Source organism: Condylura cristata, unplaced genomic scaffold, assembly GCF_000260355.1.
Source record: "Condylura cristata isolate star-nosed mole 26May11 unplaced genomic scaffold, ConCri1.0 scaffold00001, whole genome shotgun sequence".
Lineage (NCBI taxonomy): Eukaryota > Metazoa > Chordata > Mammalia > Eulipotyphla > Talpidae > Condylura > Condylura cristata.
Genome location: NW_004567102.1, coordinates 85,865,009 through 85,887,247, shown reverse-complemented (window position 1 = coordinate 85,887,247; position 22,239 = coordinate 85,865,009). Strand labels below are relative to the sequence as shown.

General features: G+C 52.8%; 1 protein-coding gene across 2 annotated transcripts in view; it reads right to left on the bottom strand.

The window, feature by feature from the left end:
• Window positions 1-3,304: 3,304 nt before the first annotated feature.
• The window catches only part of SNX9 (sorting nexin 9), a 44,887-nt gene continuing 25,952 nt past the window's right edge, over window positions 3,305-22,239 (bottom strand). For both annotated transcript variants that reach the window (XM_012723479.1, XM_012723482.1), the window contains 8 exons: window positions 20,171-20,274; window positions 19,061-19,164; window positions 17,574-17,651; window positions 12,206-12,282; window positions 8,654-8,743; window positions 6,986-7,100; window positions 5,918-6,009; window positions 3,305-4,655 (listed from right to left, as the gene is read on the bottom strand). In XM_012723479.1, coding sequence (XP_012578933.1) covers window positions 4,608-4,655; window positions 5,918-6,009; window positions 6,986-7,100; window positions 8,654-8,743; window positions 12,206-12,282; window positions 17,574-17,651; window positions 19,061-19,164; window positions 20,171-20,274 — 708 coding nt within the window. In that variant the 3' untranslated portion in view covers window positions 3,305-4,607. The remainder of the gene's footprint in view (window positions 4,656-5,917; window positions 6,010-6,985; window positions 7,101-8,653; window positions 8,744-12,205; window positions 12,283-17,573; window positions 17,652-19,060; window positions 19,165-20,170; window positions 20,275-22,239) is intronic.

Genomic DNA, 22,239 nt, shown 5'->3' with positions numbered 1-22,239 from the left:
TCCTGGACCCCAGGAAGGAGCATCTCCCGGGCCAGATGGTGGCCGTGCCGGGAAAGGCTCCGGCTGCTCAGGGACGAGGGCTGGTCCTTTGGATTTAGCCACGTGGAGGTCACGGCTGCTCCTAACGAGGGCGGCGTGGGAAGGGCGGTGGGCAGGGCCTGCTGTCTGTCTCCTCGCTTGACCCTAGTTACTTCAGATGGCTGAGGTCATGTGATGAGCGTCTCTCCCCTTGGCCAGTCCCCGGCACCCCCCGCCCTGTCCTAAGCCAGGGCCTGTGGGCATGAACCAGCAGAGCACGGCTTCTGCCTGGATTTGGCCGCGAACAGCACAATTAGGTGATGACACATAGGATCTTCAGGGCTGGTTGGAGTTCGTGTAGCTTTGTAGTCGCCTTCAAAGGGACTCATTAGGTGGACAACTAATTGTGACTTGATTTTATGCCCTCGTAAGAATTTTCCTCTAAATGCAACCAGAAGTGAGAAAAAACCCTTTCATCAGAACACAGCCCCGTTGTGGGTCTTCGAGGGAATATGATCCGCGCAAATCTGGCCCAAGCAAGTCAAATAATATATAATGTGTTCACTGAGCTTCATGTGTCCTGTGTGCTGGGCTTCAAAGAGTGCTATTTTGAAATGAAACTTAATTTTTCAAAGTACTTTTCATACACATTTTATCAGGTATTAACAAACACTGGATATTTAAAACCTTAAACATAGAAAAGATACTGAAGGTAATATTCTTGGTCTCTCTGGTGGCACAAGGGTTCAGTCTCAGCACTGTGAAGCTATCACCAGTCACTGCAGCCAGGGGGTGGCCCACAGGACACAGCAGACCTCTCCTGCCTCCCCGCTGCCCTTCGCTGTGTGTCCAGTAAATCTGCCTGTTCTGCTCCCCGCTCTGTCTCTGTGAATCCCCTCAAGCCCCAGCACCTCTGGCCTGCACCCCAGCTCTTGTGTGCATAATTGATCTTTCAATTCACCCATCCATTCATGGCAACACCCCATGATTTTATTATTTTTGCTTTCCTCACCCTTAACTCTGAGTCCTTAAAGTCTCCAGAGAAGCCTGCAGGCAGAGGCCACTTTTCACAACACTAACAGTCCAGCCTTGTGAGCTACTCAGTATCTAGGTCTTCAGTTTTCTCATAAACACCTCTTTCACTGAGCGTGGACCAGAGCGCGCTGATTTAGCACAGGGCTCCCTTCCACTTCCTCTCCCCAGCCCCCCATGCGATGTATCTGTTGAATAACAGCATGCGCTATCAGGCCGAGCTTGTAGCTGAAATTCCTCCAGAAACAGAAAATTCTTATCTGTTACTTGTTTACCCCCAGAGCACATAAAGAAAACAATTCTTTTCCTTTACTTACATTAAATAAACTGAAAATAGTACACTGAAATAGAGTCACGTTGAAAGGCCTCCCTGGTGGCCCAGGGGGGAAGGTCTGCACCATGAAGACCTATCACCAGCCAGTGCAGTAAGAGGCGGGTCCCTGGTTATGTAGCAGGCACAGGTTTCCCGGACGCCGCCGCCACCCCGGATGTTGGAACTACAAATCCCGTCAACACCAAGGGGAAGCACCTGGGAGGTGAGGGCGGAGCTCGCAGCCAGGCTGGGATAAAACCCGACCTGCGGGCTCCGGGGTCTCTAGGCCTGGTGGTCGCTGCTGGTCTCTCCCTTGGCCTCGTGACAGGTGGCTGGTCACTTAGCTCGTGATCAGCTTCAGTGGCTACTGGGGTTCCAAGTCAGCGCAACTGGTAGGACGCTCTAGTTACCTTGTATCTCTCTTTCCCTGGGTTATTCCTTTTCCTTTCCCCTCGTAAACCAAACGTTTGACCCTTGTTGTGCGCGTCCACAGCACAGCTGACTCTTCCGCACGTGGGTGAGGACCCGCAGACAGGCAGCCCAGTTCACCTTGGGAGCCCTGTAACAGAACGAGTCACACTGAACTCGGTGAATTGTGCGACTAGCTTGGTGCCAGCTACTTCTTTGGCTGGTGATCAGTTCATTCAGTTTTGCTTTTTCCCGCTCATTACATGACGTTGTGAGCACTGAGGTATTCCCAGACACTGTAGTTTTGACCTTGTTTATTCTACAAAGAGACCAATAAGGAGGTCTGCCTGCCACCCCTCCCCCCCCCAGCACCAGACCTGGGTAAGCAGATGGGGTGAGCAGGGGGAGGCCGGCAGCGGGCGGGCAAGGCGGGAGGCCCACCCCACCCAGTGTTCCCTGCTCAAGAGCAGAACAGGTCTCCCCTGTGCTCACATCGTAGGGACACACTGGCCTGTGTCCTTTCTGTCCTTTAAGGTTTATCTATTTGTGAATGTAAGAGCAGGGGTACAGGCCAGAGGCTGGGGGGAGGGGGTGAGAGGATTCACCAGAGACAGGAGCCGACCAGGCAGATCTACTGAAACCCACTGCTGAGGGGAGCAGCGGGGAGACAGGAAGGGTCTGCTGCGCCCTGGGGTCACTCCCTGGCGGGGACCGAACTCGGGCTGTGGTGGTGTGGACAGCTTGCAGTGTGAGACTCCGCCCCTGCACCCCAGGGAGGGAGCGCAGTGGAAGGCAAGGCCGCCCCCAGGTCCTGCGCTTGGCCACCGACCTGCGTGGGAGTCCCCGCCTCCGTGGCTTCCTGTGGAAGATGGGCCTGCTTGACTCTCAGGAGTACGTGGCTTTTTTTGTGCCATGAAACATGCCCATAACCTGTGCTGTGATGTGTTCGTGGAGAGGTTGCCAAATAAGACACCCCAAGAGTTTCAGAACTGATCTCCAGACACCCCATTTGGCAAGAAGTGTATTTTTGAACTAAGAACAATGAAATCTCTTGAGGCCGAGACGCTTCTGTCCTGCCCCGGTCTGCCCCTTCCCTAACTGGAGAGATCAAGATTCTCAGCTCCTGCCCTTTGCCTACCTGAAGAGTCTTTACTTACTGCCTGAAGGATGCAGTGCGAGGGTCCCCCCAGGTATGGGTGTACCTGTGAACCCTCTCTCGGGAAGGGTGTGGCCGCCCCTTCCGGTCTGCCCTACCAAACCCCCCCCCCGAACCATGTTCCCTGTGCGCATGGTAAATACTCCGGCTGCTCCATCACTCAGAATTTACAAGCATGTAAACCCTTCCCACACATGCTGAATTTAGGTCTTGTCTCCTACTGCCTGATACCCACTTGTCTGTCTAGCCCAGAGAACCAGACTGGGGGTGGGGGAATCACCTCCTGCACCCGGTGCCCGGGTTCCCTCACGCTCCACCCCCCCCCCCCAAATCACACAAAAACACCGAAGAGCATTTTGAAAAAGTGTTTTGTGAATTTACTGTACAGTTTTTTTTTAAACAATTTATTTATATGTTGGCTTCTACATGCTCTTACATTTGTGTAAAACATTTTATACATATTCTTTACAATTTGTACATATATTAAATGGCTGTATCATAAACGGCGTTCTATGAGATTTTATAAAAGAAAAATCAAGTAGGGAAAATTACTTATAAACATTAACAAAAACCCGTGATACTGAAGAACAGGAAATTCCCATGCTCATGCTCACTTGATTTCCTCTTCTGTTTATTTTTGGTTTCACGTCACGCTGGCCGGCTCTTCCACTGTCCATGATACCATCATCGGTCGGAAGGACGGAGCATGAGAGCTCATGTCTAAGGCAACCGTGGGGCGACCCGGCGCCGGGGAGCAGCGGCCGGGAGGGGCACCGGCTGCGAGGGAGCGCGGCGGCCTCTGCGTAAGCTGAAGAGCTCGCTGGCGGTCTGCTCAGCCACCTGGGCCCGGAGCGGAAGATGCTGGCAGAGGGGGGGCGCCCCTTACAAGCACTGGGGTGCTGGGGTGCCGCCCTCACCAGCCCAGGCCGTCGGGGCTCTCTTGCCGTGTTTCTCAGTCGGCCGCAGCGGGCCCGCCAGTCTAGAATATTCTCTCAGGCCTGCTGAGTGCGGCCCAGTGGGAAACTCTGCTCCTGGCAGCATTTCAGCCTGACTGGAGGGTGAGCGGCCGGGAGAGGGGCGTGAGCCCCTAGAATAGGCCTTCTCCATCCCCAGGCCGCCCCCCGCACCCCCCCAACCCCCCTGCAGGAGCGAGTGCAGGCGAGGACACTCCCCGGCTGCCAGGGACAGAAGGCAGCAGAAACAGGTGCCCTGGCCCTCCATGTGGCAGGGAGAAGGCAGGTGCTCCTGCACAGGCAGGAGCCCAGAGGAACAAGAGTTATAAAAATATATGGACATATATACTCTTTATTCTGGCATATGTCATATCTTTAAGAAAGCAATTAGTAATTACCTGACATTGGGTAAGAACCGGAAGAAGTGGGTAAATTATAAATTATAATTGTATGTAAAATATCAGCGGGGAAACCCCTATTACTCCATTCAAAATTCTGACGAGTACTTTTCAAAAATAGAGGTGGTTTCCACCGGCTTAGCACTGGCCACCAGAACGAGCTGAGCGTGCCCCAGATCCGGGGCCTGGGCGGGTTAGGAGGGGGTTTTTTGCAGCTCTTTTTGGTTTCCTTTCCTGTTTCATTTTGCTTGTAGAGGGGTAAAAAACTGAGCCACACGGCCCGAGTCAGAAAGAGGCACTTGGGAGCTCTCTCCGTGCTCTGGGCGGGTCTACATGACCGGGAAGCGGCCGAGGGCCTGCCTCAGCTTCTCGGCAATCTGTGGAGAAAGCAGATGGGTTTGAGCCCACCCTCTGGCGACTGTGGGAGGCCCATTACTGCTGGCTCCCTACCCCACTCTCCCGGGCTCACCGTCCAGCCTGGCCCTGCCCGGCAGCCACCGCCAGGGCTGCCCATGTGGGCCGCCTGCAGGGGCCTGCAGCTGCCCCACCCCAGGGAGGCGCGGGCATGGCCTCACCCTCGCTGAGAGCCCCTGCCCTCGGGGTGTGGGCTCCTGCACCCTTCCAGAAAGGGAACCCCATGGGCCGCGCTCCCCCACGGCCCCTGCTCTTGGAGGCATGGACGGCGTGTCACCCCGGGCCCTGGCACGAGGTGTTCAGATGTGTCAGATGCTCCCATTTCAGCAACTGAGCGGCCACTTTCCCATAACACTTGCATCTAACGAGACAGCGACTTCATGCTGGACTTTGCACCCCAAATCACCTCACTTGGGCTGAGTCATTTAACAAGTCAACAGCATCAGAATCCCATGTGCTGCCCTAGAATATTCTGTCAGGCGGAACAAGGTTACCCGCTGAGGCAGCCACGGTGAGGCGGCACCCCACGGGGAGCCAGCTCCTCCTCACCCCGTGCTCCACAGGCATCGAGCCCGTCATCGCTTCCCAGGCTCCTCCGTGGGGAAGGAGCACCCAGCCTGGGCCTACCCACGGCGCGAGTCCGGGCTTGCCGCACTGCCGGGCTGGGGTGGGGTGGGTCGCGGGGGGTGGTGGGTTGCGGGGGGGGTGGTGGGTCGGGGGTGGTGGTGGTGGTGGTGGCAGGACCGTGCCCCATGGCACCCTCGGCGCTGGCCCTGGGATGCGGGCTCTGCCTACTGCCAGGCCCCCCAACATGCTCATATAAACCTGGTGCCTCACTGGGCACCGCGTTTCAGGCCCACAGACACCCTCGCCCCACCTCTTGACAGTCCCCTGCCCCCCGCCCTGCAAAGCCTGACTCCCCACACAGGCCCGGGTGCTGAGCGGTGCCAGGCGCCAGCTCCAGCTGAGCGGCTTGGGCGGTGGGGTGACCTCACCCCATTCACCAGTGTCCCCCGGGGCAGGGAGCTGGGGGAGGGGCAGAACCACACAGTACGGCCTTCTGGGGCCTCAAAGCCATATCCAAGACCTTTCCTCAAAAGCAAGCGAAAGCAAACACAGGTGCCATCCAAAGACGTCAACCCTGCTCAGTGTTTTCCCTCCTCTGGCTATGGTCAGGTGAATTTCTGGTGATGGAGAGTGACCTCGAATACTCCACCTGACTCACCGTCTCGTAGAACTGCACCTGCTGCTCCAGGTAGAGGCGGATGACGCTGTTGTAGTCGTAGATCCGGTTACTGTGGAAGTGATTCATCTCCGCTGCAAGCAAACGGCACGTCAGTCCGGCCCTGCCTGCCTGCACCCTGCCCTCACCATGGGGGCCTCAGCAGCCCCGGGGCTGGCTCCAGGCAAATCACCAGAGGCTGGAGACCACTTTCCAGGAAATGCATGAAGCTCCTTGAGGCCCAACACCAGCAGGAAAGGGCCTCAGTTGTGTTCTCTGAGGGCTGGTGTGCGGGACCGGCCTGCACAACCACAAAGGTGGCTCGAGCCGCGTGACAGAGCTACCTCTTCCCAGGTGGCGGTCTTCTTACCAGCGCCCCCTTCCCCTCCAGCTGCCTCTTCTCACACCCCAGGCCTAGAAGGCTGCTGCGGGCCTCTGCCCAGGCAGCGCTCACTGGTGAGTGTTACGTTAAGCTCCAGAGATAGTCGTGGCTCCTGACCTGCCTGGGAAAGCCGCCTCCTGCCTTCTCTCCTGGAGGCCAGCCTCTGCAGCTCCCGCCAGCCCTCTGCCCCACCCATCCGCTGCCCTGCCAGGACCTGGGCACGGCTGTCCCTCCACAGACCCTTACTGGCCTCCTCACACCCACGTCAAGCCTCCTGCTTGGCTTCCAAGGCCCTCACACCCAAGGCGCTTCTCTCAGGATCAGACACCCACCTCTCACTCCCTCAGGCACAGGCCCCAGAACTGCTGCCCCTTCCCACTGGAGACCCGCGCCCCCCCCCCCCACACACACCGGCAGAACAAGGCGCACGGGCCACGAGCAAAGGGCTGCTGGATGGCCGTGCGTGGCGGGGTGGCCGGGCTGCCACATGGTCTCACGGGCGTGTGGAGAGCCGGCGAGGGGGCAGCTTCCGTCAGCACTGGCCCAGCCAGCGGCTTGTGTGGGATGTGCCGTCAGCTCTGACTTACTTGACTTCTGGTCACATCTGGCTTACTCTCCAGCAAGGAAAATCGAGGCCACCCCCCTCTTCAGGGACAGACACCCCACAGCTCCTCACGCGCCCGTCTCACCTTGCAGAGCATACGACATGGTGCCCACGCGCTTCACCATGTTCTGCTTGTCCTGGGGGGTGATCTTACTAGCCGCCACCAGCTTATCGCTTTCTTTCACCTTTTCTATCGCTCCCTGTGAAGCATGAGTCGTGACAGGGTTAGCCAAGCCAAGCCAAGGCTTTAGGCACAATTTAAACTCGGCAGTGCCAGCGCATTCCGTCGCTGCCTGCTGCCAAACAGGAAGAGGCCACACGGAAGCGCGGCTTCCTCTCAGCCGCGGGAGCGGGGAGTAGGCCAGATGCCCCGTTTCGAACCACAGACTCGTGGCCAGTGGCGCCCGGGCTCCAAAATATCACGGACCACTCCCGCGGGCGAGCAGCCACGGCAGAAACTCGGCTGGGCAGCCCAGCCCCCGCTCCTCCGCCAGAACAGGGGTCTGTGCCCCGGAGTGATGGGAGGCCACGCGTCCCACTGGCACCTCCTGAGAAGCACTGACTGGGTTTTGAGCTCCCACGGAGAAGAGGTGGCTGAGCAGGCCCCGGGTGCGCCCACTCCCGCCCTGCCACAGCCCTCAGGGCCTGGAGCTGCTGGAGCGGAAACCTCCACCCTCACGGTAAATGAGGCTCCAGCGAGAACTGCCTGCTGGCAAAAATCCCTACAAGCTGACCACAGTGCTGAGGACTTATTAAAACTGAGATTTTAATTTTAGTAATCTCACGTCCCCCCAGTTTTCCCGAGGTAAGCTGACATCACACGGCATTATCTTAAGGTGCACGTGACGGTGATGTGACCCTCTATTGACAGTGTGCAGAGACATCACTACGTGCACACGCCTGCTGGGGTGGTGGCTGCAGTGCGTCCTGTCGGCACCTACCACCTCCAGTCACACCTTTCCCCGTGATGCGATGTCTAAGCGCTGCTCTCCCGCGAGTCGGGTTCTGGGTAGGCGGCTGAAGGAAAGGAACTCGCCTTTCCAGAGAGCTGCCTGCTCACCCCTAACGTACTCACGAGCGCTAAGGCTGGAAAAGGCCTGAGGGACTCTGGCAGGGGTGGGTGGAGGCAGTGCCTGCTTTTTGGGATGTCACCTGCAGGTGCACAGAGCCACCCTCTGCGACAGTTCCACAGAATCTGCCGCCAGGAGGGGTCCCAGTCAGGAGGGGGTGCCCAGATGTCCCGTGGGAGATGCTCCCCATAAGGCCCAAGCGCACCACCCTAGCAAAGTACCCACGGTTCTGGGGGTAATGGGTAGATTTTAAATGAGAAAATTTAACTAGCATCAAAACTTAACTAGCCAATTTTTGATAAAAAAGTCTGTATGATGGAAATTAGTTTTCATTAATACAAACAAAACTGACGATTTTCCCTTTAATTTGGAAGCTACACCGCAGGCTCAGGGTGGAGCGCCTTAGTTCTTCTTGTCTGGAAGGACCCGAGGACTTGCCCAAGCAGCTCACGGGCCTCACTGACCAGCACTGGACTTTAGTCACCATCACTCACTACTCCGCCTGACACAGGCTCTAATCACAGGCATGAGGGTATTTTCCGTGTTTCTAGCTCTCGCAAAGTAGCCCTAAGACACAGACACCAGCCATGTGGCCTGATGCGTCCGGGAGCTCGGCTCCCGCTGATTTCCCACAGACGCCCCTGGCGGGGACGCCAGCAAGGCCACCCGCCCGGGCTCCGTACCTTGTGGGTGCCGATGATGTCGGGGAAGCAGCCGAGGAAGCCTTTGTACTCGTGATTGCACTCCATGAGGAAGTGCAGGTCCTTTCTGGGCTGCAAGGAGACAAGGCTGTTAGTCTGGCAACCACAGAAAATGAAACCGTGCTATCTGTGGTGTACACCAGGTTAAAGGGATCAGTGTTAAGTGCTCAGCCTAATTTTCCTACAAGAAAATAATGCCCAAGACTCTCAGTCATAAGCATTAGAAAACAAAGAAGAAAACAAGAGGAAAGTGACAAAACATCAGATAGCGTTTAGGTCCACAGGTGAGCTGGCCGCTGTGGGGTGGCCTGAGACACCCTGCAGGGGAGGAGCCAGTGAGACTCTGCATAGAAGCAAATGAGGTTACAAAGTAATGTTTCCATTTTAGCAGAAAATATAAAATCATCATTAAAATGTCATGAAAAGCCATATATGATAAACCCACAGCCAGTATTATCCTCAACGGAGAAAAGCTGAAAGCCTTTCCTTTGAGATCAGGAACAAGACAAAGATGTCCACTATTACCACTGCTCTTCAATATAACATTGGACGTTCTAGCCAGAGCAAGAAAAAGGCATACAAGGAATCCAAATAGGGAAAGAAGAAGAAGTAAAACTATCCTTATTTGCAGGCGATATGTTAATTTACATGGAAAACCCTAAAAACTCCACAGAGGAACTAATCAAAGCCATCAACCAGTTTAGCAAGGTAGCAGGATATAAAATCAACACACAAAAGTCAGAGGCTTTCCTATACACAAACAACCAAACAGAAGAAGCAGAAAAAAATAATCCCCTTTTCAATTAAAACAAAAAGAATCAAATACCTGGGAGTCAACCTAACAAAAGAGTTAAAAGACCTCTACAAAAAAAATTACAAAACACTGTTAAAAGAAATACAAGAAGACACCATGAAATGGAAAGACATCCCCTGCTCATAGATTGGGAGAATTAACAACATCAAAATGGCCAGCCTGCCAAAAGCAATATGTTTATTTAATGCCACCCCAATAAAAATCTCAATGACATTCCTCAAAGAAACAGAAAAAATATTGATGAGATTCATAGGGAACAACAAAATACCTCGAATAGCCAAAACCCTCATGTCTAAGAAAAAACAAAATGGATGCATTACAATCCTATACTTTAAGCTATACTACAAAGCCATAATAATCAAAACTGCATGGAACAAGAATAGATATACAGAATAATGGATTCGAATAGAAAACCCACAAGAGAAAACCTACAAGATATAAACCCACAAGTTTATGGACACCTAATTTTTGACAAAGGAGCAAAGAAAATACAATGGAACACGAAGTTTGTTCAGCAAATAGTGCTTGGAAAACTGGGAAGCTACAGGCAAAAAAATGAAACTAGATCACTACCTCACTCTACTCACAAAAATCAACTCGAAGTGGATTAAAGACCTAGACATAACAATGGAAACCATAAAATATCTGGAAGCAAAGTTGGGCCAAACACTACAGGATATACACTTCAGCAACATCTTTAAAGACAGAGCACCCAACACAACGATAGTGAAGGCAAGGATAAATAGATGGGACTACATCAAGTTAAAGAGCTTCTGTAAAAGAGCAAAAGAGACTTTACAAAAAACAAACAGCCCGTTAATTGGGAAAAAAATTTTCTCGCACAAAACCAGTGATAAAGGACTGATCACAAAAATATACGGAGAACTGATGAAACGCAACAAAAATAAAGTAAACAACCCCATCAAAAAATGGGCAGAAGAGCTAAAAAGACACTTCTCCAAAGAGGAAATGCAGATGGCCAACAAGCATATGAAAAAATGTTCACCATCACTCATAATAAGGGAGATGCAAATTAAAACCACAATGAGATACCACCTCACCCCAGTGAGAATGGCACATCTTCAAACAACTGGCAACAACAAATGTTGGCGAGGATGTGGAGAAAAAGGAACTCTCCTGCACTGCTGGTGGGAATGCAAACTAGTACAACCACTATGGAAAACTGTTTGGAGGTTCCTCAAACTGCTAAACATGGAGCTTCCATAGGATCCAGCAATCCCACTCCTAGGGATCTACCCAAAAGACACAAAAACACTGATTGAAAAAGATACCTGCACCCCCATGTTTATTGCTGCTTTATTTACAATTAGAAAAACATGGAAGCAGCCCAAATGCCCAAAAGTAGATGACTGGATTAAAAAGATGTGGTACATATATACAATGGAATATTACTCAGCAACCAAAAAAAAGAAACACATATCTTTTGCAGTAACATGGATGGAGCTGGAGAAGATCATGCTTAGTGAGATAAGCCAGAAAGAAAAGGAAAAATACTGGATGGTTTCGCTCACAGCAGGAGTATAATGGACCAGGTGAGAAAATAAGAAGAATAATGAACAGCCATATACCAGAGGCATTTTGTGGGGGTGGAGTGGGGAATGGGATAAAAAACGGGGGTGTGGGGGAGGGAAGTGCACAGGACTATGGTGATGGCACACGGGTGACTCGGTGATGGGAAACCCACGGGATTACAATTGAGATAAAAAAAAAAGTACAAAATGATGTAAAAGTAAACTATTATATTATAAAAAATAAATTTATAGGCCTTTTTTAGCTCCTCAAAAAAAAACTTCATTAATTATTTAATGTGGAAACTTAAAAATGTTCCATTTTGATGAATTAAAATTTATAACAACGATGTTACAGTGTGAATACTCAAAACTTTTCATCACAAGTGCCAGGAGAGTGGTCGGGGCCACATGGTCTGTGGCCGGCACACACCCCTGTCATCTGGGGAGGCTTTTAAGATGTACTTATTTATGCATGCAAGAGCTGGGGTACAGGCTGGAGATGTGGGGCATGAGAGGATTCACAAGAGGCAGAGTGGGGAGCAGAACAGGCAGATGGACTGAACTACATTGCTTACGGGAAGCAGCGGGGAGACAGGAGAGGTGTGCTGTGCCATGTGGGTCCCTCCCTGGCTGGGGACTGAACTCAAGCTGCAGCAGCCGTGGCCAGCTTCACAGTGCTGAGACTTAACCCCTCTGTGCCACCAGCGAGGGCCCTGGACTGGTCTGTGCAGAAAGTTACGACCCTTACTTAATGAACTCATCTCTCTGTGGAGGGTTGGGAGCGCGTCCCCGAGGATATCCACAAGGCCCCCGCCTGGCGGGGGACAGCAGCAGTGCGCCTGGGTCCCTCACAGCGGGCCCTACTGACCCTGTCATGGACAGACTCAGAGCCTGGCTCCGCAGGGCTGATGGTCCAAAGGGGCCGACGTGGCCCTTTTCTGAGCACAGAGGCTCTGGTGACCAAGAACAGACCCCAACCCCCGACGCTGGAAGGTACAAATTTAGATTCCCTGAGGACCAACCATCCTCACTTTAATTTAACCTAAGAAGCGACGTTGCCAAACGCAGTTGGGAGCCATCCCTGGGGCAGACGGAGAGTAGCCCTTTCGGAGGTCTGCCTTAGGTCAGCTTTCATGACACTTAGGTCAGATGGCATAAAGCTTTTCAGACTGTGTGGTCTCTTAGTACCTGCTCGGCCACGAGACTGGCTATTTCTTCGTAGGTCTTTCCTGCTTCCGTGATGGCATCGTTGAGCTCTGTTTCACCTGCAAGTCATTACAGTTATATCAGTGCATGAAGGTTCCGTGTATTCTGCATTTGCCAAATAGAAAAATTTCAAACTTTAAACAGGAGAGATAGTAACATGAACCCCATTTACCCATCACTTTGGTTCACAACGAAGAGCTCACAGCAGCTCCCCCTTCCCCTGGTCATGTGACATAAATTTAGCCAAACAGACGAGGACTGTGAAGTAAGGCCAACGCGACCTCCGTGCAGGGGTACCTGCACCCTGCCTCTGGGCTTGGCTGATGCAGCGTGAGGTGGGGCCGTGAGGTGGGGCCGCAGCCCTCCCCAGTCCTTACGCCTAGAGGCCTGATCTTATCCACAGGACACAGCTTCCAGCTACTTCTATTTTGCATGCCACCACTGATACCCTTTATTTTAGAGTGGATTTGCCAAAAGGAGCTATTCTACTCTGCCTCTAGCTTTCCTTTTTCAGCTGAAATATTTCTGTAAAGAAAAGCTCGCCTTTATCCACTTTTTAGTTACTTTGTGCTATAGCTGGAATAGGAGAAGCACATTAGAGACTTGATAATTTTTTCCTTATAGTTTCCACAATAACGGTTGTTCTCTACCATCTTCCAAAGGTACAGAGTTCAACATTTTTTCACTTTTTATTTAAAAAAAAAACTTTTATTTTTATATCATTTTGTGCATTTTCCCATCTCATTTGCAATCCCCTTGGGTTTCCCATCACCAAATCACCCGTGTGCCATCACCACAGTCCAGTGCATTTCCCTCCCCCCACTGTTTTCGATCCCATACCCCACTCCACCCCTGTAAAATGTCACAGAGTTCAACTTTTAAAAACATATCATTTGAGGCCCTCCCTGGTGGCACAATGGGTTAAAGCGCAGCACTGCGAAGCTGGCCGCAACATCTTCAGCATGAGTTTGATCCCCGGCCAGGGAGGTGACCCACAGGGCGCGGCAGACCTCTGCTGACCCGCCCACTTCTCCCCTCAGCAGTGTACTTTGTCAGTCGGCCTGTTCTGCTCCCCACTCTGTCTCTGGTGAAGCCTCTCACCCCCTGCACCTCTGGCCTGTACCCCAGTTCTGAATGCATAAATCTTTATAAAAAAGTATCATTTGTAAGTCTAGATTTAAACATCATTGATATACTTTGTTCCGCAGCAATTATTATTACCACAAATGCTGAAATCTTTTCTTCACTGGCCAGCAGAAGGCGCTTCAACTTGTTCTTTAGTTATGCATGATTTGGCTGGCGTGGGTGCAACAAGCTGCTTAGAAATCACCATGTTTGTGGGTGATGCTAGTGAATTAATCAGCTTCTTGATAAGAATTGGATAATTGGCTCTAGGCCTTTTCAATGAACAGAGCAAGGCTGAATGTGAGTTTCAGAAAAGGAAGATACATGATGAGCGCACATAAGCATTTCCAATTCAAACTTAGGACCATAGGGTTTTTCTGAATGAATTTTAAGGCTGGTTTTTAGAGTTATCTCTTAATTCTTTCAAAAATATTTATTTTATTTACAAAGGCCTGGGGTATAGGCCTGAGGTATGGTGATATGAGGATCCAACCCGTGCTGCAGTGGCGGCTGACAGCTCCCCAGGGCTTCAACTTGGCCCTGTGTTCCCCGTGGGAGGCCCGAGTTGTCTCTTTTATTTAAAAAACCTTAGTCATTAACAAGGGCAACATATCCCATACTTACTTACTAATAACAATACTATTTATTACATTGCTAATTTTATGCTTTCTGAAACATTTTCTGCAGTTCTTTGACCTTCGGTATCTGCTCTTAGGGGATTAGCCAAAATCAGTATTTTTTTTTTTAATGGCAGTATAATTTCTTTTTATGTGAGTATGTCTTCATATTAAGTATCAAGTTATTGGTGTTATTTTGCTTTTCAGGGATTTAAAAAAAATCTGTTTATCTCAAGCACTCACGGTTCCAGATTCAAATTTACAAAGCAAGATGTAATCAGAAGTCTTGCTTCCTCACAGACAAGCCCTGACAAACGTCTAGTGCCTGCATGATTTCCATGGCCATCTGGCTCTGAAAAGCCCGGCAAACTGGTCCGGGTCCCCACCACCGCATGGCCCGTGGGCGCGCAGAGCCGCCTGGCCCAGACAGACACCAGCACACCTGGCGGGGACAGGACATGGCTCTCACGCTGACCTTCGCTTCCTGAAGGTGGCTGCTGGGCACTAAGTGGTTCTTTACGTCAAGGTTTTTTGTTGAGCAGAATAATCTTCGAAACGAAATACAGACTGAGTCCTTTTCACACCTGGACAAGTACATTTTTGCAGCATGCAATGTATTTGCCAACGTGCTGACAGATGACTGCGAGCACAGAAGCTATGAAGGACGTCAGGCCCAACCGTGCTGCTGAGGGCCGAAGGGGCGCCTGGAGACAGGCACGGATTTGGGGTGTCTCTGCACGGTGGGGGGGGGGAGTGGCTTGTCCCTACTGACACCTGCATTTTTCATTCCTCTTTCTTCTGTCATTACCTCTTCTTTATTCTTGCACTTCAGACTAAAATTATATATATAAACTACTGCAGAGGACTGAATTTTGTTTTTAATTTAGGTAACATTAGTTCCCAACACAGGACAGGTTCCAAAATTACCCTTTCTCGCCATGCCCACTGCCCAGAGTCCATCACCAGTGGCACCAGCCAGGGGTCCTGCACCAGTTCTCTCCCCTCCTTCTCCTCTGGTAACCACTATTCTGTGGCCAGAGATCAGTTTTTCTTTGTATTCCAAAAATGTGTGAAATCATGCTGTCCTCCTCCTGACTGAGTTTGCTTATGGCAATCTCAGGGTCTAGCCACGCTGTCACAATAGATCGAGCTTGGCCTTTTTGTAACCGTGGAGTATTCCACGCATACACAGACTGCACCTCAGCCCTCTTCTCTGTCCCTGGGCCTTGGGCTGCTTCTGTGTGTGTGTGACTGCGAGCAGTGCTACGAAGAACACAGGGCTGGACACGTCTTTCTGAATTAGTATCTTCACATTCCTCCAGTAAACACCCAGAAGTGGGGTTATGGGTCTGTTTTTATTTTTTGGGGAAGCTCCCCAAGTCCAACGGGAAAAGGCTTGTAAACCTGTCGTCTTCTACGTGCTCTGTGGCTTCAGGTCTCTACGTCTGGAGTGACTTGAGGCGGACTGTGAGGAGTGCTCCGGCTCCGCTCCTGCCGTGTGGCTGTCGGTGTTCCCGGCACTGTTTCTGGAGAAGTTTTCCTCTCTCCACCCCATACTCTGGATCCCTCTCTCACAAACTAGCTGCCCACGTATGTATGGTGTTTCCGGGGTTTCGGTTCTGTTCCACTGATCTGTGTGCCTATTTTTATTCTAATACCATAGTGCTTTAGTTATATTAGCTTAGTAATAGTTTGAAGTTGGGGCACAGCACTTCTATTTTTGTTCTGTTTTGGCTATTCAAGGTCTTTTGTGGAAAACCTGATCATTTTGAAGGTATATGTTTTTTACTGTATTTTAAAAAGAATGAGTAATAGAACAAAAGGGAAGATTTATTTACAGTATGAAGTCTTAAAAGAACTTTAGGAAGCATTATCCAGACTGCCAACTGTCTCTGCTCCATTTTCTAGATTTGGGGGGAAGGAGGTCAGTTACCCATACCCTCTATTAACATCACGGTCACTGACAGTAAGGGACACTCCTAGCTCTTCTAGCACCACCGGAACAAGTGAACTATTACTTTCAAACTCCAGCGTCTAGCTCTCTATGTGGCTCCACGTGATGAGAGGCCATGAATCTGGGTACCTACATTATCACCTAGAAACAAACTGAAATTTCTGGAAGGATAATTGCTAGGCTTAAAAATGTCATCTGGAGGAGTTCTGCTTCCAGCTAGGACGTGGGTGACTGCCAAGAACTGCTGCTCCCATCAGCATAAGAAAATGTCACATAAAATAAAGTCACACTTTCCTTAAGTCACTGTAGGAATGTAGAGTCCAAATCAAGCAGATTCGGAAAGGGGCGGCCGTCTACCTGAGGCAGCTGACGCGGGCACGGGGGGGTGGCACAGGCCCTGCCGGGGAAGCAGGCGCCACTGGGCTGCTCCAGGGTGCTGGAGCTGGCGTGAGGGGGCAAGGCCCGCCAGAGCCCTCCTGCAGAGCTGGCACTCGGCACTCTCTCAGGAGAGGCTGGCGGGAGGCGGGGATCCGGTGAGTTTTGGCTCTAAGGAGGGCATCATGCCCAAGCAGCTGTCTTTCCTGTATCCCCAGAACAAATGCTCTTGTTGTCTGGACACTTCGGAACCATAGAGATGGGGGTGCTGCCAGAGCTCTGCCCAAACCGAGGCGCCAGCACCCTCCCTCGGCCCGGTGCTTCCCTCGGCCTCCTGTGGGCCAGACAGAGGCATCTGCTAACTTCTTCTTCCTGAAAGTAGACATTCCCACCCAAAGGCCCACCCCTGGGCACCAGGATAAACACAGTGTGAAAGTTCGGTCACCTCCTAAGTGACAGGACATATTTACACCTAATAGGCGCCACTTCCTGGCAGATGCTTTCACTGCCCACCTGCCCCATAGGCCAACTAAGCCAGAATAACCCAGGACGTGAAGGGAAACGGCGAACGTGTCCCCACCACTGGTGTCAGCGCAGACACGCAGGGAGCCGGCAGCACAAGCAGAGACTGACGCTGAGAACTGGGAGTTGCTCTGGGGGTGTCACTCACGTGGAACAGAGCAGCACAGCGGACAGGCAAAGCTGAACCAGAGAGCCCCAGACCTCTGACTGCAAACTGAGGCCAGCAGAGGGGCGGGGCGCCTGGAGCTCAGAGAAGGGCGGGGGCCACGGTGGGGGCTACGCGCCTTGGTGGGGGTGCGGTGCGCTCACACATCCGAGGAGCTGTGAACCCCGCCCCCGGTCAGACACCGCTGTGAATGACTCCTCAACAGAGAAGCAGCACGACAGTAAGTGAATAAATTGGTGACTCAGTTGAATAGTTTTTCCTGCAATTGACCTTGATGAAACCTGCCCTTGGAACAGGAAGACCTGACTGGAGTTCAGCAGAGCTGGAAGCCAGGCAGAGTGCGATCTGTCAAGACAGCTAAGACAGCTGTCCGCTGTATTAAACACAGCGCTGTGCGCGGGGCAGAGGGCTGAAGCCGGCGTCCTGAGCCTGCAGCGTCGTCAGGAGCGGCAGCGTGAGCAGGGGCCCGCGGGAGCAGTGCAGTCCATCCAGCCCGAGGCCAGGCACTCAGGGCAGGCCCAGGGTTGCAGGCCCGAGGCGGGCGCTGGCTTGCACCTGGCACCGGAGGCACGAGGGACCCCCACCACCTACCTTGATACCCACTGGAGCTGAACACGGTCGCCAGGCTCTGCAAGGCCTTCCCGATCTTCTGATACTCCTTGGGCAACGCTGGAGAGAAAGAAAGACGCTGTGACTGATCCCTGAGCAAATACAATGGGAGGCAACAGGGTTCCCTGGGGTTCTACAGTGGTCAGTTTTAGAAGGAGAGAGGTTTGAAGGGATTCAAAATAGTCTGTACCTTTAAATGAAATGATTAGTCTTAAAAAACTAATTCTTTAGGCCCTCCCTCGTGGCACAACAGGTTAAAGTGCAGCACTAGGCAGATAGCTGCAACAGCTTCAGCATGAGTTCGATCCCCGGCCAGGGAGTGACCCACAGGGCACGGCAGACCTCTCCTGACCCGCCCGCTGCTCCCCTCAACAGTGTGCCTTAGTAGATCTGCCTGTTCTGCTCCCACTGTCTCGGGTAAATCCTCTCACTGCCCCTGGAACTCCGGCCTGTACCCCCGATCTGTATGCATGAATAAATACATCTTAAAAAAATTTTTTTTGTTAATTGACCTCTCAACTCATGGTGAACACGATGACAGAGCAGCAGGGCCACCGCCCACTCGTCCTCCAGATGACACCGCCAGGCAGTGCAGCGAGGGAGCCCCTCCACACGCCACTGGCCCTCCAGGACCTCTGACCTCCACACACCCCGACCCCACGCACCCAGACACCCACATGGCCCCCAGCTCCGTCTTGTGCATCAGGAAGACAAATGACTTGCTCGGGGAGGGTCGTCTGGCCAAACTCTGGTGGCGCCGACGCTTCCGAGTGCAGGGACGCTGCTTCCCTGCTACCTTTCCTATGTGGCAACGACTGTGGCCAAAACCTGTACCGAAGGTGAACTGGCGGAGCAAACGTGGCAGTAGGCTTCACAGGTCCAAAGGGGCAGGATTCTGGCTTGCCCGTCTACAACAAGGCCAGCTAAGTGACCTCTCAGGGCCACCCTAGTGGTTCCGGGTTCCTGAGCAAGGGCCAGGCCCCAGGTGGTGGCCCAAGTCTCACAGCTGGGCCCTGAACCGTTCCTACCCCGGACAACAGAGCTGCGCAGTCCTGGCGAGCACGGGGGACGCAGCTCAGCGGGACGGCAGTGGCCAGAGGGACGGCGGCAGGGCACCCGCGCCGGGCCTGGGCCTAGAGGGGAAGCCACGGCCTTCAGCGGGACGCCCCGGGGGGCCTGTCTCATGCGTTGCCTGCTACGGCCACACCGTTTCCCTGACGATCAGGATTTTGGTCCGCGCACTTCTCACCGCGTGGGCGCAGAAGAAAGAGCAACATCACAGGGCGGCGAGCTCCCACAGCCAAGGGTGCGGCGGCCACAGGCCCAAGCCGCGGGGTGCGGTGCCCGGGCTGCTGGGGCAGGTTCCCGCGCCGCCTGGTGGGCTGAGCGTGAGGCTCCTCAGAGGGCTCTGGCCTCTGCGCCCCGCGCCCTCCCCGCGCCCCGCCCCAGGCCCGGAGGAGGATGCTTACGGCCAGTGCAGCGCTTCCAGTGCTCCTGCCCCACGGTGAGCAGCTCCTTCACGCCGTCGTCCATGGCCCTGGTGAACTTGCCCACGGCGTCACACTTCTGCTCTCTGGGGGCCAAAGCACAGACGCCAAGTCCACGCGACTGCCCCCTAAGGGCTGGCGCTCGGCGCAGAGGTGCGCGCACCCGGGCTCTGCCTCTGACTGACCGGTCTCTAAAACGGGCCTTTCAGCAGCTATTTAACGCCTGTTGATATTCTGACTCCGCTTCCCTTGCGTTATGAATTTTAACAAAATTTATTCTAAAGCAAGTCGAGTCATCACTTCCTGAATACGGTTAGAGAAATTCCACAGAATCCACAGCAGAGCAGCAGGGCCTGATGCTGCCCCAAGGAGCACCCTAAGGCTGAGAGGAGCCCGAACCCCCAGGGGCAGGTGTGGGGAGGCGACCCCTGACCTGCGAAAACCACGCAATATTCTGTTCAAACGCAAAAGTCGGATTATGTTGTAATACAGAACTGTGAGGTCATTGGCATTAAAATGGGCAGTTTTTCTTCGCGAGGGGCGCAGGGCTGGGACGCCTGTAAGTCAGGGCAAACGCTGGTGGCTCCTGGGGAGCTGGGCGGAAGCGGGGCTTTATTCTTATCTATAGTTTTGAGAACATGGAAATAATTATTTTGTTATGAAAAACCCTTCTTCAAAAAATTCTTAGTCCTTATATAGGAAAGGAAAGACACCAAGTTTTCAGCCAATCTACATTAAAAAACCAAAGGCCTAGAAAGGCCAACATGCAGGTCAGGGACGCTGCCTTCAAGCTGGCCGCTCCAGGTGACGTCCCCTGCAGACGGGGCGTGGGTTGGCCAGAGGGTGCGCTGGGGCACGTCCAGCTGGTGGCGCCCGCTGCCGCTCCGCACCCTTGGGGAAGCCGCTCCCCACTCTGCGCCAAGCTTGCATCACTGACTTCAGGAATTGGGCCCAGGCTTGTGTTTGGCAGAAAGACGCTGTCGTTCAACCAACACCCCCCACTCTCAGGAGACGCTGTCTCTGAGGTCACAGTGGCCAACCGGTAGCGCCGGAGCGGCCAGGGCTTGTGGACAGTCCAGCCGAAGCGCTTACATTTCTATTAAGTCCAGGTCAGGCGCCTCTGGCTCCATGGTAGAAAACACCATCACGCCCACCAGCTCGTCCTTCTCGGCCTTCCGCTTGCCGGTTTTCCATTCCTGCGAAGGAACGGAACGTTAGCACCCCCGAGCAGCATCAAGCTGTTGCCCCGCACCCGCCACGGCGCTGGCAACAGCACGCGATCTCACTTCCAGGGAGCCGCAGGTCTCAGGGGGCCCAGCACTGCCTCGGGCGCCGAAGCGTTGCTCACGCGCCCCTCGGGGGCCCACCGAGACACGCTGCAGCGGAGCGGTTGACAGAGCGCCTCAAATGTTTAGGCTGTTTTCTAAAAAAGGTACAAACTTTTATGAACTGTAACAGGAACTAACAGTACGAGCTATTCATTACCAGCACTACCGCACAGCACACATGCACGCAGGTGCCCACGAAATGTGCCCGCTCACCACTCCCGGGAACGCCCCCAGGCTGAGAAGAGCACGTGGCTCCCGGCATCCCCCACCCGCCACTGCCCACAGCTCCACCAGTCACGACACTTTGCCAATCGTGTTTATCTGCTGTCCTCCACCCCCCTTTTCTTCTCTTGCTTATCTTAACGGAAATCTCAGGTGTAGTGTCACTTCACCTGTAAATACTTCATTGTGTGTCTTGAACAGGTAAGGTGATGTTTTAGAAACCCAACCCAATACCAGAGTCAACAGCATACTGTGGGAGGGGTGGCCACAGCTCAGCCCCGCTCCGTGCCACCCGGTGACTGTCCTTCGCCGCCGTGCGGGCACGTGTCCATCAGAGGCCGAGTGTCAGTCTGGCCGCCCCTTACCTCAGCACCAGCCTCTGGAGTGCAGCTCAGAGCCAGGCTGGACCTCCCGGGGAGCCTCCTCCTACTTTGTTCCTTTCCCAGAGTCAGCTGGCCCTTCTCACGCTCTGTGTGTGATCCGCAACACGGGTCGGTGGTCGGGAAAGTTTACTTTGCACTCTTTGGTGCATTCTCCTGAGTTTATTCCTAGATTACTGATATTTTTATGCTATTGTAAACGAGCGTTTAGCCTTTCATTTTTGTTTATGGTTGATGTAATTACCTCTGATAGTTTCCCATAGATTCTGGGATTCTTTATATACCTATGTGAGCTCCTCAGAGTCAGAGTTTAGTGATTACCAGGTTTTGCTCTGCTATTTGGCAGGTGAGGAAATTGTGACCCAAAGAGATCAGAGATAGAAACAGAGCTGAGACCAGAACTCAAGCACCTGGCACTGAACACTTTCTTCTCTTCTTTCGAAGCACCAATTCTGGATATATTACTTTTAATAACATTTTCAAAGAACACACCACTGAAGAGTGCGTTCCAGATCAAGGTTATGGTGGACAAACTGAGGGAGCCCCCTAGCGAGGGTCCCCAGATACTTTTCTAAGAGCAAAGTCACAAAATTTATTCACTGAAACTTCCTACCGGACCTAGCCTCACAAACTGAAAGCCCACAACACACTGCGCCTGGACGCTACCTCCCAACGGCCAAGGGCCGTTTCTACAGCGCCCTGCGAGGCCAGACCGCCCCACCATCGCCGACACCCACAGCACATCCCAGTGAGCCTGCCACTTCCGGAAATAAGCAGGCACTGGAAGTAAGGCCAATACCCTGCTCCGCGAACACCCACAGTGCGCTGACACGTAAGGCTGTGTGAATGGCCTACTCTGGTCAGGGAAAACCACCAGTCAGCCAATCTCCATTTGAAAGTTCCCACCAGTCTGTAAATTCTATTATACAATAACACGTGAACTTCACTTCATGACATTTCTCTAGCACTGTAACTTATTTCCCATCTGCTGTCGGCATCTGACCTCACCTGCACGCCTACCTGTTAGATTATTCTCTAGAATACCCAATACTTGTACGGGAGGCATGATGGGGAAAACATGCCCAGGGAGCAAGCGGCTACAACGAAGACTCACGGAAGAGCGTTCTGAGCGAGAACTATGCTAACAAGGCAAGGAGATGCCAGTCGCCCACTTTTCCTGGATTTGCAAAAACAGAACAGATGAGCAGCAGGATGACGGGCCAGGGCGGGC